Below are 13,571 nucleotides of genomic sequence, written 5' to 3'. Positions count from 1 at the left end.
GTGTGTAATATGGAAGAGAAATTCATATGTAATAAAATAATAGGGCCAGGCATGGTAGTGCACTTCTGAAATACCAGCACTTGGGAATCAGAGGCAAGAGGATCACAAGTTTGAGGCCAGTCTAGTCTACATGGCCAGATTCTGTCTCAAAAAAAAAAGCCAGGTGCCACTGGCTCACACCTATAATCCTAGCTATTCTGGGGCAGAAATCAGGAGGATCATTACTTGAAGCCAGCCCTGGGCAGATAGTTTGCATTTCAAAAATGCCCAACACACACACACAAAACTGGCAGAGTTGCTCAAGTGATAGAGTACCTGCCTAGCAAGCGTGAGGTCCTGAATTCAAATCCCCGTACTGCCAAATAAATAACTTGAGCATGATGGTGCACACCTGTAATTCCAGCATTGGGGAGTCTGAGACAGGAAGATCCTGAGTTTGAGTGTGAACCTGGGCTACATAACAAGACTCTGTCTTAAAAAATAATCTCAAAATTTAAAAAAAGTCAGACTCTCTTTTCTTTTAGGTTCTTTCTTTCTTTTTTTTAAATTTTAGTATATAGCCCAGACTAGCCTCGAACTCACAATCTACCTGCCTCAACCTCCTGAGTACTAGGATTATACATTTATACCACCACTCCTAGCTCAAAATCTGAAACTTTTTTTTGGAGGGGGGGTGACTAAGGTTTGAAATCAGGACTTTGTGTTTGGAAAGCAGGTGCTCTATCACTTGAGCAACTCTGCCAGTCCCATTTTGCTCTGGTTATTTTGGAGATGGGGTCTCCAACTATTTGCCTGGGCTGGCCTCAAACTACAATCCTCTCGATCTCAGCCTCCCAAGGAGTTAGGATTACAGGTGCAAGCCACCAGCACTCATCAAAATCTTTCTGAGTGTCAGCACAATGCCACAAGTGGAAAATTCCACACCTGACTTCATATGACAGGTCACAGTGAAAACGCAGGCACACTAAAAATAAAATGACCTCTAGACTATGTTTAGGCATATATGTCGGGACTTGGGTTCCATCCCCAAGATAACTCATTACATTAATTGGGGGGAGGCAGTATTTGGGTTTAAACTCAGGGCCTCACACTTGCTAGACAGGTGCTCTACCAGTTGAGCCACTCAGCCAGTCCAAAATCTCATTACATATATGCATATATTCCAAATTTTTTAAAAAATACAAAATCGAAAACACTTCTGGTCCTAAGCATTTTGATTAGAGATACTCAACTGGTGTAGATTTTCTCTTGATATATAAAACACTTCGGTTCTCGATTCCAGGGATCATAAGCAAATTTGTCACTTATGTGAGCATCCAGGGGAAGGCTCATTAATTGCATTCAGATTGGACTATTAATTGTGTGCAAATTTGTTACCTCTCCTGAGTCCCACCCACTAAATGACAGCCATATCACCATCTCTAGGACAATCAAAAATAGTCCATGGGCTGGAGATGTAGCTCAGTTAATAGAGCGCTTATCTAGCATGTGCAAGACCCTGGGTTGGATGGCCAGCATCACAAAAAAGCAGTGGTCCTTGATTCCAACTATGTTGTTACAGCCCAGCCTATTTGGCCTCCTGAGCAACCCCCCAGATGTTCCACAGAGCCCCCAGACTCAAAGCATCCCTAAATGACCTTATCACCTGCCCCTCTACCATCTTCATTCTTCACCTTGAACCCAAACCCTACTCTAATCTCCCTTGCTCAATCCTCCTCCCACACACCCTTCTCTTCCTCTCCAAATGATGGTAGCATCCCCTCTCTGGCTTTCCCACCTCCCATCTGTTAGCTTTTTTCATCAATGTGATAAAATACCTGATACATAACTGGGTGCTGGTGACTCACACTTGTAACCCTAACTATTTCGGAAGCTGAGATCAGGACTGCAATTCGAGGCCAGCCAGGCAGATATTTAGTCTCCAAAATAGCCAGAGCAAAATGGACTGGAGGTGTGGCTCAAGTGGTAGAGCCCCTGCTTTGCTTTCAGAGATTTCAGTCCAAGTTTGGCTAGACCCATTGCGTTGGGCCTGAGGTGAGGCAGAGCATCATGGCAGTGGGAATGTGTGGCAGAGGCCCTCACCTCATGGTGGCCAGGAAGCAGAGACAGAGGTAGTAAGGGGCCAGGGTGAGATATACCCTTCACAGACCTCCAACCAGGTCCCACCTACCACAGTTCCCCCACTCCCCAAAAGTCTATCCAAACTCTGAATCCTACAATGAATTAAACCACTGATTAAATCAGAGCCCTCGTGATCTAATTGTCTAATTGTCTGGAAACACCCTCATAGACATACCAAGTGGTGTGCTTTCCTGATCTCTCAATTCATTCGAGGTGGCAATCAAGATTTAACAGTACACCCTCCATCTCTGCCAAGCTCTCCTGTCTCAAAGGAGCTTTCAAACTACAGGATCATCAGCCACACCCCTGTTCTAAGTTCACAACCTGAACCATGAAGCCTGAATTCCTATCCTTTGGCATTTGAAGCTCCTTATGGGAGCTGGTTCCGGCTGATCTCACCTCTATTCATTTATCCTTCCCTTCTTCCTTCTTTCATTCATTTGAATAAGTCCTGGCACCCTTTTCAGGTCCAGCATTGATTGCCCAACTCCCTGCCCTCAGGAGCTCACAGATGAGGCTGATGGATGTGATATCCAATAGGTGGATGAGGTTATGGTGAGGGACGCCTCAGGAACTCTGGGGAGGTCCAGTTGCAGCACCTTCCCAGGCCCTGAATTTCAACAGCTCATTTCCTCCTTCAGGTTTTCATAACCTCCTTTAGGCCCCAGGCACAGGGTCCCTTAAGGCCACTCCTCTGTGCAGTCAGCCTGGGATGCTCTCTCCCTTTACCCCAACCAAATTCATTCAGTGCCTTAAACACACTGACCCCCTCAGACACATGCTGCTTCTGTTTGGGACTTCCTGGCTGGAAAGGAGTGTGGCAAACAGGGACAGTATAAACAACATGGAGCTTCCTAGTCTGGTGAACTCAGGCTCGGACAAGATGTCCCTCCTCCAGGAAGTCCTCATCCCAAGACCAGGAGCTCCTGAGGGCAGGAAGTGATAGGTTCTGTCATATGCACAAGGGTCAAGAGGAGCAAAAGATGCTGGAAAAGAAAGTCAAATCTTTGCTAGGGATGTAGCAGTGGAGAACTTGCCTAGCATGTGCAAAGCCCGAGGTTCCATACCCAGCACCACAACAAAATAAAACAACCAAAGTCGAATCTTCAAAGAGGATCCAAATTTCCCAGCAGATTTCAGGGAAAGGAATCAAGTATGCTGGACCTAGAGGATTAAGCAGGAGGGATGAGGCCAGGCCCAGTCATGGAAGGGATTTTCTCCTGGGGACATTAGGGAACCTTGGAATGTTCTTGAGAAGGGGAAGGGGCACGGTCAGATACCAGACATGCTGACAGCCAGAGGGGACAGGAGTTTGCTGAGGAATTCCCATGGGCATTGAATGAGCCCAGCCTTTGGCATGGGGCAAATCTGGCTTCTAATCCTAGCCAAGCAACTTGATACCTTCTATGAGCTTCATTTGTCCCATCAGTAAAATGGGAAAAACAGCCACACTTCCAGGGATAATGTGAGGATCAACTGCTTTGGGGAATAAGGTGGGGTAAGAAGCTGGCACCCCTGCCCAGCCCAAGTGGCATCTGACAAAATTAACATTCACCAGGTACCTATGCCGTGCCAGACTGGGATGGGGCAAAGTGGTAGGGTCACCAGTCCTCACATTTTCTCAGTGGGATGTAGGCTAGGAGGGAAACTGAGGCTCTAGGACTGAAGACACGAGTATATGTGCAAGGGTGGAGAGTTCAAACCTAAGTGCATTTGACAGTAAAGAGCAGACTTTTGCAGCTACATGGACAAGAGTCTGCATTGGAGCTGAGATGGCTTTTGACAAATCACAAGGAGGAAAGCTGCCTCAGGCAAAGGTACAGAAGTGACAGCACAAGCAACACAGAGCAGCAGAGGGAGGATGGGGGAGTCAGGGCTTCAGCCCCTCAAGAGGCTTCCCACTCGAGTTGTCACTGTGAATTTTCGTATGGCAAATCTGATCCCACCTCTGCATGGCTGAAGACCTGTCTGTGGCTTCCCATCACCCTCTAGTAACCTGTTCCACAAAGAATTTTTTTTTGCAGTCCTAGGATTTGAACTCAGGGCTTGAAAGGCAGGCACTCTACCACTTGATCTGCTCCTCCAGCCTTTTGTTTGTTTCTTGAAACAGACTGTCACTATGTAGCCCAGACTGGCCTTGAACTTGAGATCCTCCTGCCTCAGCCCCCTGAGCAATGGGATTAAAAGCATTCACCACAAGCCTGGCTATTCCACAGAGAATTCATAAGCACCTAAGGGGGGCTGGAAAGTATTAGTCCTTCAAGTAGAACTTTTCCAGTTCCCCACTCTATCCTCCACAACTTTGTCCATGCTGATCCTTCTGTCAGACACCCTTCCTTGCTTGATTAATGACAATCCATCCTTTAGATCTTGGCTTAGGTGGCCAAGTGAAGGACAGGGCAAAAACATCCAGAGGGACAGAAGATATAGCTCAGTGGTACAGCACTTGCCTACCATGTGCAAGGCCCTGGATTCCATCCCCAGCACCACAAATAAAGAAAGAAATAAGCAGGAAGTGGTAGTGCACACCTGCAATCTCAGCACTTGGGAGGCTAAAGCAGGGTTGCACATTTGAGACCAGCCTGGATAACTTAGCAAAACCCTGTCTCAAAATGAAATTTTTTTACAGGGTAGGGGTATAGCTTCATGGAATAATGATCACCCAGCATGCATAAGGCACTGGGTCTCATCCCCAACACACACACACACACACACACACACACACACACACACACACACACACACATAAATGTTTAATTTTTTTAAAGTACCAGATGGGGAAGAATGTAACAGTGTAGGCAGGAAGGTGAAGAACAGGGTCACAGAGGGTACACAGGGCAGGGTCACAGCCATGTGGTGGCCCAGAAGGGTTCAGAGGGCAGGTTGGAATGCATGACCAGTAGACAGAGTGGAGAAAGGACTGTCCTCAAGGTGAAGGGACTAGGCAATGAGTCAAATGCCACAGAGAGGTCAGGGATAACGCAGCCTAGATCTGGACAGGGAGTGGGAAGGAAGTGAGAATGAGGGCAAGTGGACTCCCCCATCAAGCTTCTGTCCTCTTTCCTCCCTTCCACAGCCTGTCAGAGCCCCACTGGGCTGGGAATCCCTGTCTCCTCCATGGCAGGGGCATACAAAGTGGAGGGATGGATGGACAGAGGGACCATAAGAGAGGGCTTGAGAATGAACCAGAGCCATCATTCTGGTTTAGACAGGGAGCCTGGCTGGCTGGGACCTTGCCTTCCTCTCCTGGTGTCCTCAAGATGGGGAAGGAGAGATGGAGGTGGCTGAGGTGGGGCAGACTCAGAAGCTGGTGGCGGAGGTGAGCCAGGCACTCCCACAGTACCCCCTGCAGGGCTTAACTCCCATCCTGCCACCCCACCCCCAGGGCAGCAAGGAGCGTTTCCACTGGCAAAGCCACAACGTGAAACAGAGTGGCGTGGATGACATGGTGCTGCTGCCCCAGATCACAGAGGACGCCATCGTGGCCAACCTTCGCAAGCGTTTCATGGATGACTACATCTTTGTACCCTGGGCCGCAGGCAGGGAAGGGCTGGAAGGAAAGGAAAATGACAGAGCAATAGAGGAGAGGATGACATGACAAGGGGAGAGGATGACATGACAAGGGAAAAGGATGGCAGAGGTGTGACAGTGCATAAGGACATAGGGATGCCTGAGCCAGAGATAGACAGGAGGATGAATGAATGGAGAGGTGGGCAGTTAGGACACCAGGTTGGAGGACAGAGAACAGATGAGGTAACAACAGGGTTGTGGTTGGGGACAGTTGTGGCTGCCGCTGCTCCCCCCATCCTATGGTAGCTCAACCACAGCACATCCCATACCCCCCTTTCTGGACCCAGCCCTGTTTTTTCCTAAGGGACTTGAAATACATCTGAGTGTCTCCATCTCTCCCTCCCATGGGAACAGGATGAAGGGACAGGGGTTCTTGAGGGACAAACTGGAACACTGTATGATCCTTAACTGCCTCTCAGACATACATCGGCTCCGTGCTTATCTCTGTGAACCCCTTCAAGCAGATGCCCTACTTCACTGACCGCGAGATAGACCTCTACCAGGGCGCGGTGAGGCTGGGGTCAGGCGGGAGGAACAGTCCCAACCCTAAGACCCCCAGCCCCTAGCCCTGTGCTGAGACCTGCCCTCCCCCACCAGGCCCAGTACGAGAATCCCCCGCACATCTACGCCCTCACCGACAACATGTACCGGAACATGCTCATCGACTGCGAGAACCAGTGTGTCATTATCAGGTACTGCAGGAGAGGGGTGAACTCTATACTCATTCAAATATCACCATCCCCCCAAGAGTGGTTTGCCTGGAACTCCCAATCCAAACCAAGCTGTCCCTCTCTGCCCCTACCGCCCTGTTCCACTTTCCTTGTACCACTTAACACACAATGTATCTTATTTATTCATTCCATTATTGTCCATTGGTTCCTAGTACATATCAGCTCTATGTGGGCCTGGATTTTTATCTGTCTTGTTCACTATTATATCCCTAGTACCGGGAAGAGTATCTGGGACACAGTAAGTGCTCAATGCATGAATGAATGAATGGTTAGACATTAGAAAGTTCCCTCTCCACTACTCCTCCCCACTGACTGTTCCTTCCTCCATCCACCCCCAGTGGAGAGAGCGGAGCTGGGAAGACAGTGGCCGCCAAATACATCATGGGCTACATCTCTAAGGTGTCTGGTGGGGGAGAGAAGGTCCAGGTAAGGCAAGAACAGGATAGGCTGGGACTCCCCCAGCTGCCAGTAGCTCTTCTCCAACTAACCCAGACTGGCCTCTTCCCACCTGCCTCTGCCCCCAGCACGTCAAGGACATCATCCTGCAGTCAAATCCACTGCTAGAGGCCTTTGGCAACGCCAAGACTGTGCGCAACAACAATTCCAGCCGCTTTGTGAGTGAATACAACCTTGCTTGGAACTACACACACACACACACACACACACACACACACACACACACACACACAGAGCCAGGACCAAAGCCCTGTGGGAATTCAGGAGGAAACAACTACTTCCGCATGGGAGACTCACTTCCTATATGTGGTCCCCCAGAAACTGTGAGGCCATGACACTTCTGTGTAACATCTTTAAACACTCCCCTGACTGCTGTCATGCTACCTCTGTTCCTTTTAGCATTTCAGGTGCAATTTATTCCTTCATTCAACAAATAGTTCTTAGGATCTGGGTTTATAGTCTAATTCTCTCCCTATTTAGCTGTGTGGCCTGGATGAAAAAAAATATGTAATTTCTAATGTTCATATCCATCACATAGACCTCAGTAACTTCAGTATAATGCCAATATATGGATATCTATTCCATTCACTAATAAGATTTTTAGGTTGTGGCTCAAGTGGTAGAGCACCTGCCTAGCAAGCACAAGATCCTGAGTTCAAACCCCAGTATCACCAAATGAAAAATAATAAATTTTTAGTTACCTAAATATTTTATAGCATTATCTGTAACACGTTTTCATATAAGTATGCTAAATATTTGTCCCATTTTATTAGGAAAAATTTCAACCATACAGAAAGGTTAAAAGTACTCCAGTAAACATCCATGTGCCCATTTCTTAGATTCCACCATGAACATTTCACTATACAGGCTGAACAGCCCTAATCTAAAAACTCTGAAATCCAAAATGCTCCAAAATTCAAAACCTTTTAAATACAAACTCAATGCCACAAGTGGAAAATTCCACCCCTGACCTCATGCGTTGAGTCATAGTCAAAACGCAGCCATACTAAAAATAGAGCACCTTCAGGCCATGTGTAAAAGTGTGTATGAATCATAAAGGAATTTCATGCTTAGACTTGGGTCCTATTCCCAAGATATGTCATTATATGTATCAAATATTCCAAACTCCAAAAACACCCAAAACATGCAAACTTTCTGACCCCAAGTATTTTGATAAGAGACCCTCAACCTTTATTCCCTTCACTGAATCTCCACTACCTACTCATCCACATTATTATTATTGATTACTATTATTGGCAGCACTGGGATTTGAACTCAGGGTCTCATGCTTGTTAGGCAGGTGTTTTCTACCACTTGAGCCACTCCACCAGCCCTGTTTTGTGTTGGATATTTTGAAGAGAGGGACTCACAGATTGTTTGCCTGACCTGGCCTGGCACCTCAATACTCCTGATCTCTGCCCCCTAAGTAGTAGGCTCATCCACATTATTTTTATTGACATATTATAATTACACATATGTATGGGGGACATATTATTTTTGATACACTGCAAAATAAACATGTACCACATATACCCCCAACACTTCAGCATGCAGATCATTAATTATTATCCAATATAAAATTTGCAGCTCTTATTTCTTTAATTTTTCTTATTTTTTGAGACAGGATCTTACTATAGCCCAGGCTGGCCTTGAGCTCTCAATCCTCCTGCCTCAGTCTTACAAATGTTGGAATTACTGGTGTCCACCACCACACCTGGCATTCATTTTGTCTGGAGTAATATTTGCATACAGCAAAATACATAGATCCAATGTGGACCATTCTTTGAGTGTGGACAAATGCAACCCAAGACCCCTACCAACTTAGAGTATCACTGTCACTCTAGAAAGTTCCCTCTTGTGCTTTTCCCATTGATCTCTATTCCCAGCCAACCCTAGAAGCAACCACTCCTCTAATTTATTTTTTGCCATATATTATTTTCACCTGTTTAGAATTTCAAGTAAATGAAATCACATCATCTTTGTTTTCAAACTCCTAGTACACACAAAACATGGATGATTTTCAAAGCATATATAAAAGTTATATAATCTTAGTGCACAATAGAATAAGTAGTTGTTATATGTTATGGGTGTTTAATTGTGTAGAATGAAGATGTAATTTGCATTGTCATTGGATGGAGGTGGATAAGAGTGGTAGAAAGGAGACAAAGCCAGGCACTGGTTATGCCTATAATCCTAGCTATTGGGAAGGCAGAGATCAAGAGGATTGAGGTTCAAGGCTAGCCCAGGAAAATAGTTCTCGAGACCCTATCTTGAAAATACCCAACAAAAAAAAGGACTCGAGGTACGGCTCATGTGTTACAGCACCTGCCTAACAAGAGTAAGGCCCAAGTTCAAACCCCAGTACCACCACAAAATAAAAAAGAAGAAAAAGAAAAAAAGAAAGGAGGCATAGGAGATTTTTCTGTTCTCCAACCTCTAGCCAGGGCAGAATCCAGATGCCCAGATGGTATCAGAGACCAAAGAAGGGGCTTGTGGGGCCTTTGCTTTGGGCTCAGGGGGAACACAAAAGGACCACTGAGATTAATAATATTAATTAATTAATATTAATTAATTATAATTAAATAATTAATAATTAATAGAGTCCCACAGAAGACACAGAAGCCTCTGGGTTATGATGGAAGAACATGGGAACTGGCCGATAAAATGTGACAGGCACAGGGCTGGGTACCCTGAACGAGGTGCAGGATCAGAAGGGGTGGTAAAAGTGGGGCATTCCTGGCCCAGGACACAACCTGAGCTGTGAGGGAAGCAGGAGGCTCAAAGGAAAAGTCGTCAGGAAGTGGCAGAGAGGAGAGAAAGGTGAGTTAAGGTCAGAGGAGGAAGAGGGGAAGAGAGGCCAGGCTCCTAAGACCCCAAACCTCACTTCGCTTGCACTTCTGGGGTTGACATGATTTTCTGGGATTCAGGGCAAGTACTTCGAGATTCAGTTCAGCCGAGGTGGGGAGCCAGATGGGGGCAAGATCTCCAACTTCTTGCTGGAGAAGTCTCGCGTGGTCATGCAGAATGAGAATGAGAGGAACTTCCATATCTACTACCAGGTGCAGGGAAGGGGCTGTGTGGCTGGGACAGAGGGAGCCCCACCTGGATCCCAGGAGCGGGGGAGGGAGACAGGGGAAGGTCAGTGTCTGGGAGCCCGTGACCAAGGACCGTACAGAGTCACCTCCAGACACTTGAGCTTTGCACGCCCTCCAGCTCCTGGAAGGGGCCTCCCAAGAGCAAAGGCAGAACCTGGGGCTCATGACACCTGACTACTATTACTACCTCAACCAATCGGACACCTACAAGGTAGATGGAACTGATGACCGGAGCGACTTCAATGAGACCCTGGTGAGCACCATCCTCAGCCAGTCCCTCAGCCCAGGGAAGTCTTTCACATCCAAGTCAGAAAACCAAGGTCCAGAGGGGGTACAGGGACTTACCCAAGGTCACAGAGCAAGTAGATGAAAAAGGCAAGTCAGGCATCCAAATGTCCTCACCCCTGAGTTCTTGCTGAGACCTCAGGAGCCTGAGCCTGGAGTGAGGGTGGAGACCGAGGTTGGTGTCACAAGCTGTGTCCCTCTTGTTCCCACAGAGTGCCATGCAGGTCATTGGGATCCCTCCCAACATCCAGCAATTGGTCCTGCAGCTCGTGGCCGGGATCTTGCACCTGGGGAACATCAGCTTCTGTGAAGAGGGGAATTATGCCCGAGTGGAAAGTGTGGACCGTGAGTGTGTTACTGAGGAGGAAGGACAGAGGCCTCGTATGTGGGAACTGCTTCCTCCTAGTTCAGAACCCCCAAGGACAACATCAGTGTCACCAAGCAAGATGGGGAGAAAGGGAGGTGCCCACATGTGTCCCAAGAGCCTTATCAGCTGCCTCCTTACGTCTTGGTCTGGCAGTCCTGGCCTTTCCTGCCTACCTGCTGAGCGTTGACAGTGGGCGACTACAGGAGAAGCTGACCAGCCGTAAGATGGACAGCCGCTGGGGTGGACGAACTGAGTCCATTGACGTGACCCTCAACGTGGAACAGGCAGCCTACACCCGAGATGCCCTGGCCAAGGGACTCTATGCCCGCCTCTTTGACTTCCTGGTGGAGGTGAGTGAGACCAGGGCTGTAGGACCAGGCTGAGGTGCTGAGTGGATGTCTGGTACCTGCCAAGTCTGGGCTTGGAGCAGCCAAGTGGGGAAGACAGGCTTGTCTGTCTTCATCTTGCCAGGGCTCAGCTTTCATTATGGGCAGCCTGCAGAGAGAGGGATTGCTGGACCCATGCAAGCCCCATCAGGGCAATGGTTGTAGAGAGAGGTGGGTGGCCGTATCTAACATCAAGAGCCATTTGTAGGGTTGTAAAGGAATCAGTGATGGATGGGATGGGGCTGAAAGGGAACATGACATATCAAGGACGAGAATAATCGCAATATGGCTGGGCATAGTGGCTTGAGCCTGTAATCCCAGCTACTCAGGAGGCGGAGACTGGGAGGATTGTAGTTCAAGGCAAGCCCAGGCAAAAAGTTAGCAAGACCCCATCTCAACCAACAAGCCAGTATGGTGGCTCATACCTGTGCTCTTAACCAAACACAAGGTATACATAGGAGAATCACAGTCCACACCAGCCTAGATATAAACATGAGCTCCTATCTGAAAAACAACTAGAGTAAAAAGGACTTGGGGTGTAGGTCAATCAGTAGAGTGACTGCCTAGCAAGTGTGAGGCCCTGAGTTCAAACCCCAGTATCATTAAAAAAAAAAAAGCCATGGCCAGTGTCACACCTGTAATCTTAGCTACATGGGTGACCAAGAGCCAGAGGATCATAGCTCGAGGCCAGCCTGGGCAAACAGTTTGTGAGACTCCATCTCCAAAATAATCAGAGAAAAGTGGACTGACGATGTGACTCAAACAGAAAAGCACCTGCTTTGCAAGTACAAAGCCCTGAGCTCAAACCCCAGTTTACCACACAAAAAAAAAATGCAGAAGAATGTTATATGACAGTTGGTGTGTGCCAGGCACTGTTCTCAGTGTTTTATATACATCAATTTCATTAATCATCAGAAAAATCCCTGTAAGGGCTGTAGGTATAGTTCAGTGGTTAAGTACTTGCCTACCATGCTCCATGCCCTGAGTTCCATCCCCAGCAGCACACACACACACAAAGAAAATCTCTATCAAGTACATATTGAGCATCTCTAATCTGAAAATCCCAAATACTCCAAAATTCCAAACTTTTGAGTGCTGACATGATGCAATAAATGGAAAATTCCATGTCTGACCTCATAGGTGGGTCCCAGTCAAAACACCCAGGTGTACAAAAATAGTGTATAAAATTACCTTTGGGGGTTGGGCATGCCTGTAATCCCAGCCTGGGAAAAAGCATGAGACCCTACCTCAAAAAATAAATGAAAGCAAAACTGGTTGGGGCTCAAATGGTAGAGTGCCTGCCTGGCAAGTGCCAGGCAGTAGTTCAAACCCCAGTACCACCACAAGAAAAATATGCCTGGGCAATGTATATAAGGTGTATATGAAATATAAATGAATTTTGTTTGGACTTCGGTCCCATCCTCAAGCTATCTCATTGTGCATATGAAAATACTCCCAAATCTGGAACCAAAACACTTCTGGGCCCATGCATTTCAAATAAGGGACCCTCAACCTAGAGTTGCTTTTCAATTTGTGTGTGTGTATGTGGTGCTGGGAATGGAATCCAGGGCCTTGTGTTGTTAGGCAAGCACTTTACCAATGAGTCATATTCCAGTCCCTAGAATTTGCTATTATTAATCCATTTTAGAGATGAGAAAAAAGAGGCACAAAGAGAATCAGTGGAAAAGTCAGGTCCTGAGACGGAAACCCCAGTGTTCCACCACTTGGGTTTCTCAGATGGGTGACTCAGGGGTGGCAAGAGAGAGCTGGTGAAGGGGACAGAGTCCATGAACTTGCTTAAGAGCATACCAAAAGAGTGGAAGTCACTGGGCATTGGTGGCTCACACCTGTAATCCTAGCTCCTCGGGAGGCAGAGATCAGGAGTGCAGGTCAAGACCAGACCTGTAAAATAGTTCATACAACTCTATATCAAAAATATCCAACACAAAACAGGACTGACGGGGTGGCTCAAGTTGTAGAGTGCTTGCCTAGCAAGAGTGAGGCCCTGAGTTCAAACCCGAGTACCGTTAAAAAAACTATATAAATAAATAAAAGGGAGTGGAGGTCAGGTGGCATGGGTTTGTCTGGATGTCCACTGATTTTCTGTCCCCACCTGCACCACAGGCAATCAACCGCGCCATGCAGAAGCCCCAGGAAGAGTACAGTATTGGTGTGCTTGACATCTATGGCTTCGAGATCTTCCAGGTTCAGCCCCTGTGTCCCCAACCCCCATCCCACACCTCTCCTCTCTGTAGCCTTGGGGCAGCCCAGTGACCATAAAAGCCTCCAGCATCAGCCCATTGACGGAGGGACCCTTTTCCTTCCTTGGCAGAAAAATGGCTTTGAGCAATTCTGCATCAACTTCGTCAACGAAAAGCTCCAACAAATCTTCATCGAGCTCACCCTGAAGGCAGAGCAGGTGGGCAGGGCAACTGCGTAGCCAGGGACAGGGCACTTGGGGTGGAGTTCAACTGTGAGAATCACTGAGCCACTGAGGAGCCCACCCTGCTCCCATTCCCACCTCTCTCTGCTTACTTGCTGTGTTAGTCAGTTTTCTATT

General features: G+C 47.5%; 1 protein-coding gene across 1 annotated transcript in view; it reads left to right on the top strand.

The window, feature by feature from the left end:
• Myo1f (myosin IF) overlaps nt 1–13,571 on the top strand; it is a 45,458-nt gene that overhangs the window by 7,670 nt on the left and 24,217 nt on the right. Inside the window, exons 2-12 of the mRNA XM_020160385.2 lie at nt 5,507–5,644; nt 6,111–6,200; nt 6,289–6,383; nt 6,761–6,848; nt 6,947–7,036; nt 9,806–9,937; nt 10,092–10,226; nt 10,471–10,603; nt 10,779–10,975; nt 13,136–13,216; nt 13,344–13,430. Of these exons, the coding sequence (XP_020015974.2) occupies nt 5,507–5,644; nt 6,111–6,200; nt 6,289–6,383; nt 6,761–6,848; nt 6,947–7,036; nt 9,806–9,937; nt 10,092–10,226; nt 10,471–10,603; nt 10,779–10,975; nt 13,136–13,216; nt 13,344–13,430 (1,266 nt within the window). The remainder of the gene's footprint in view (nt 1–5,506; nt 5,645–6,110; nt 6,201–6,288; nt 6,384–6,760; nt 6,849–6,946; nt 7,037–9,805; nt 9,938–10,091; nt 10,227–10,470; nt 10,604–10,778; nt 10,976–13,135; nt 13,217–13,343; nt 13,431–13,571) is intronic.

The sequence above is a fragment of the Castor canadensis genome, chromosome 14 (assembly GCF_047511655.1).
Source record: "Castor canadensis chromosome 14, mCasCan1.hap1v2, whole genome shotgun sequence".
Taxonomy (NCBI): Eukaryota; Metazoa; Chordata; class Mammalia; order Rodentia; family Castoridae; genus Castor; species Castor canadensis.
Note: the sequence above shows the minus strand (reverse complement) of the source record. Positions and strands in the feature narration are given on the sequence as shown.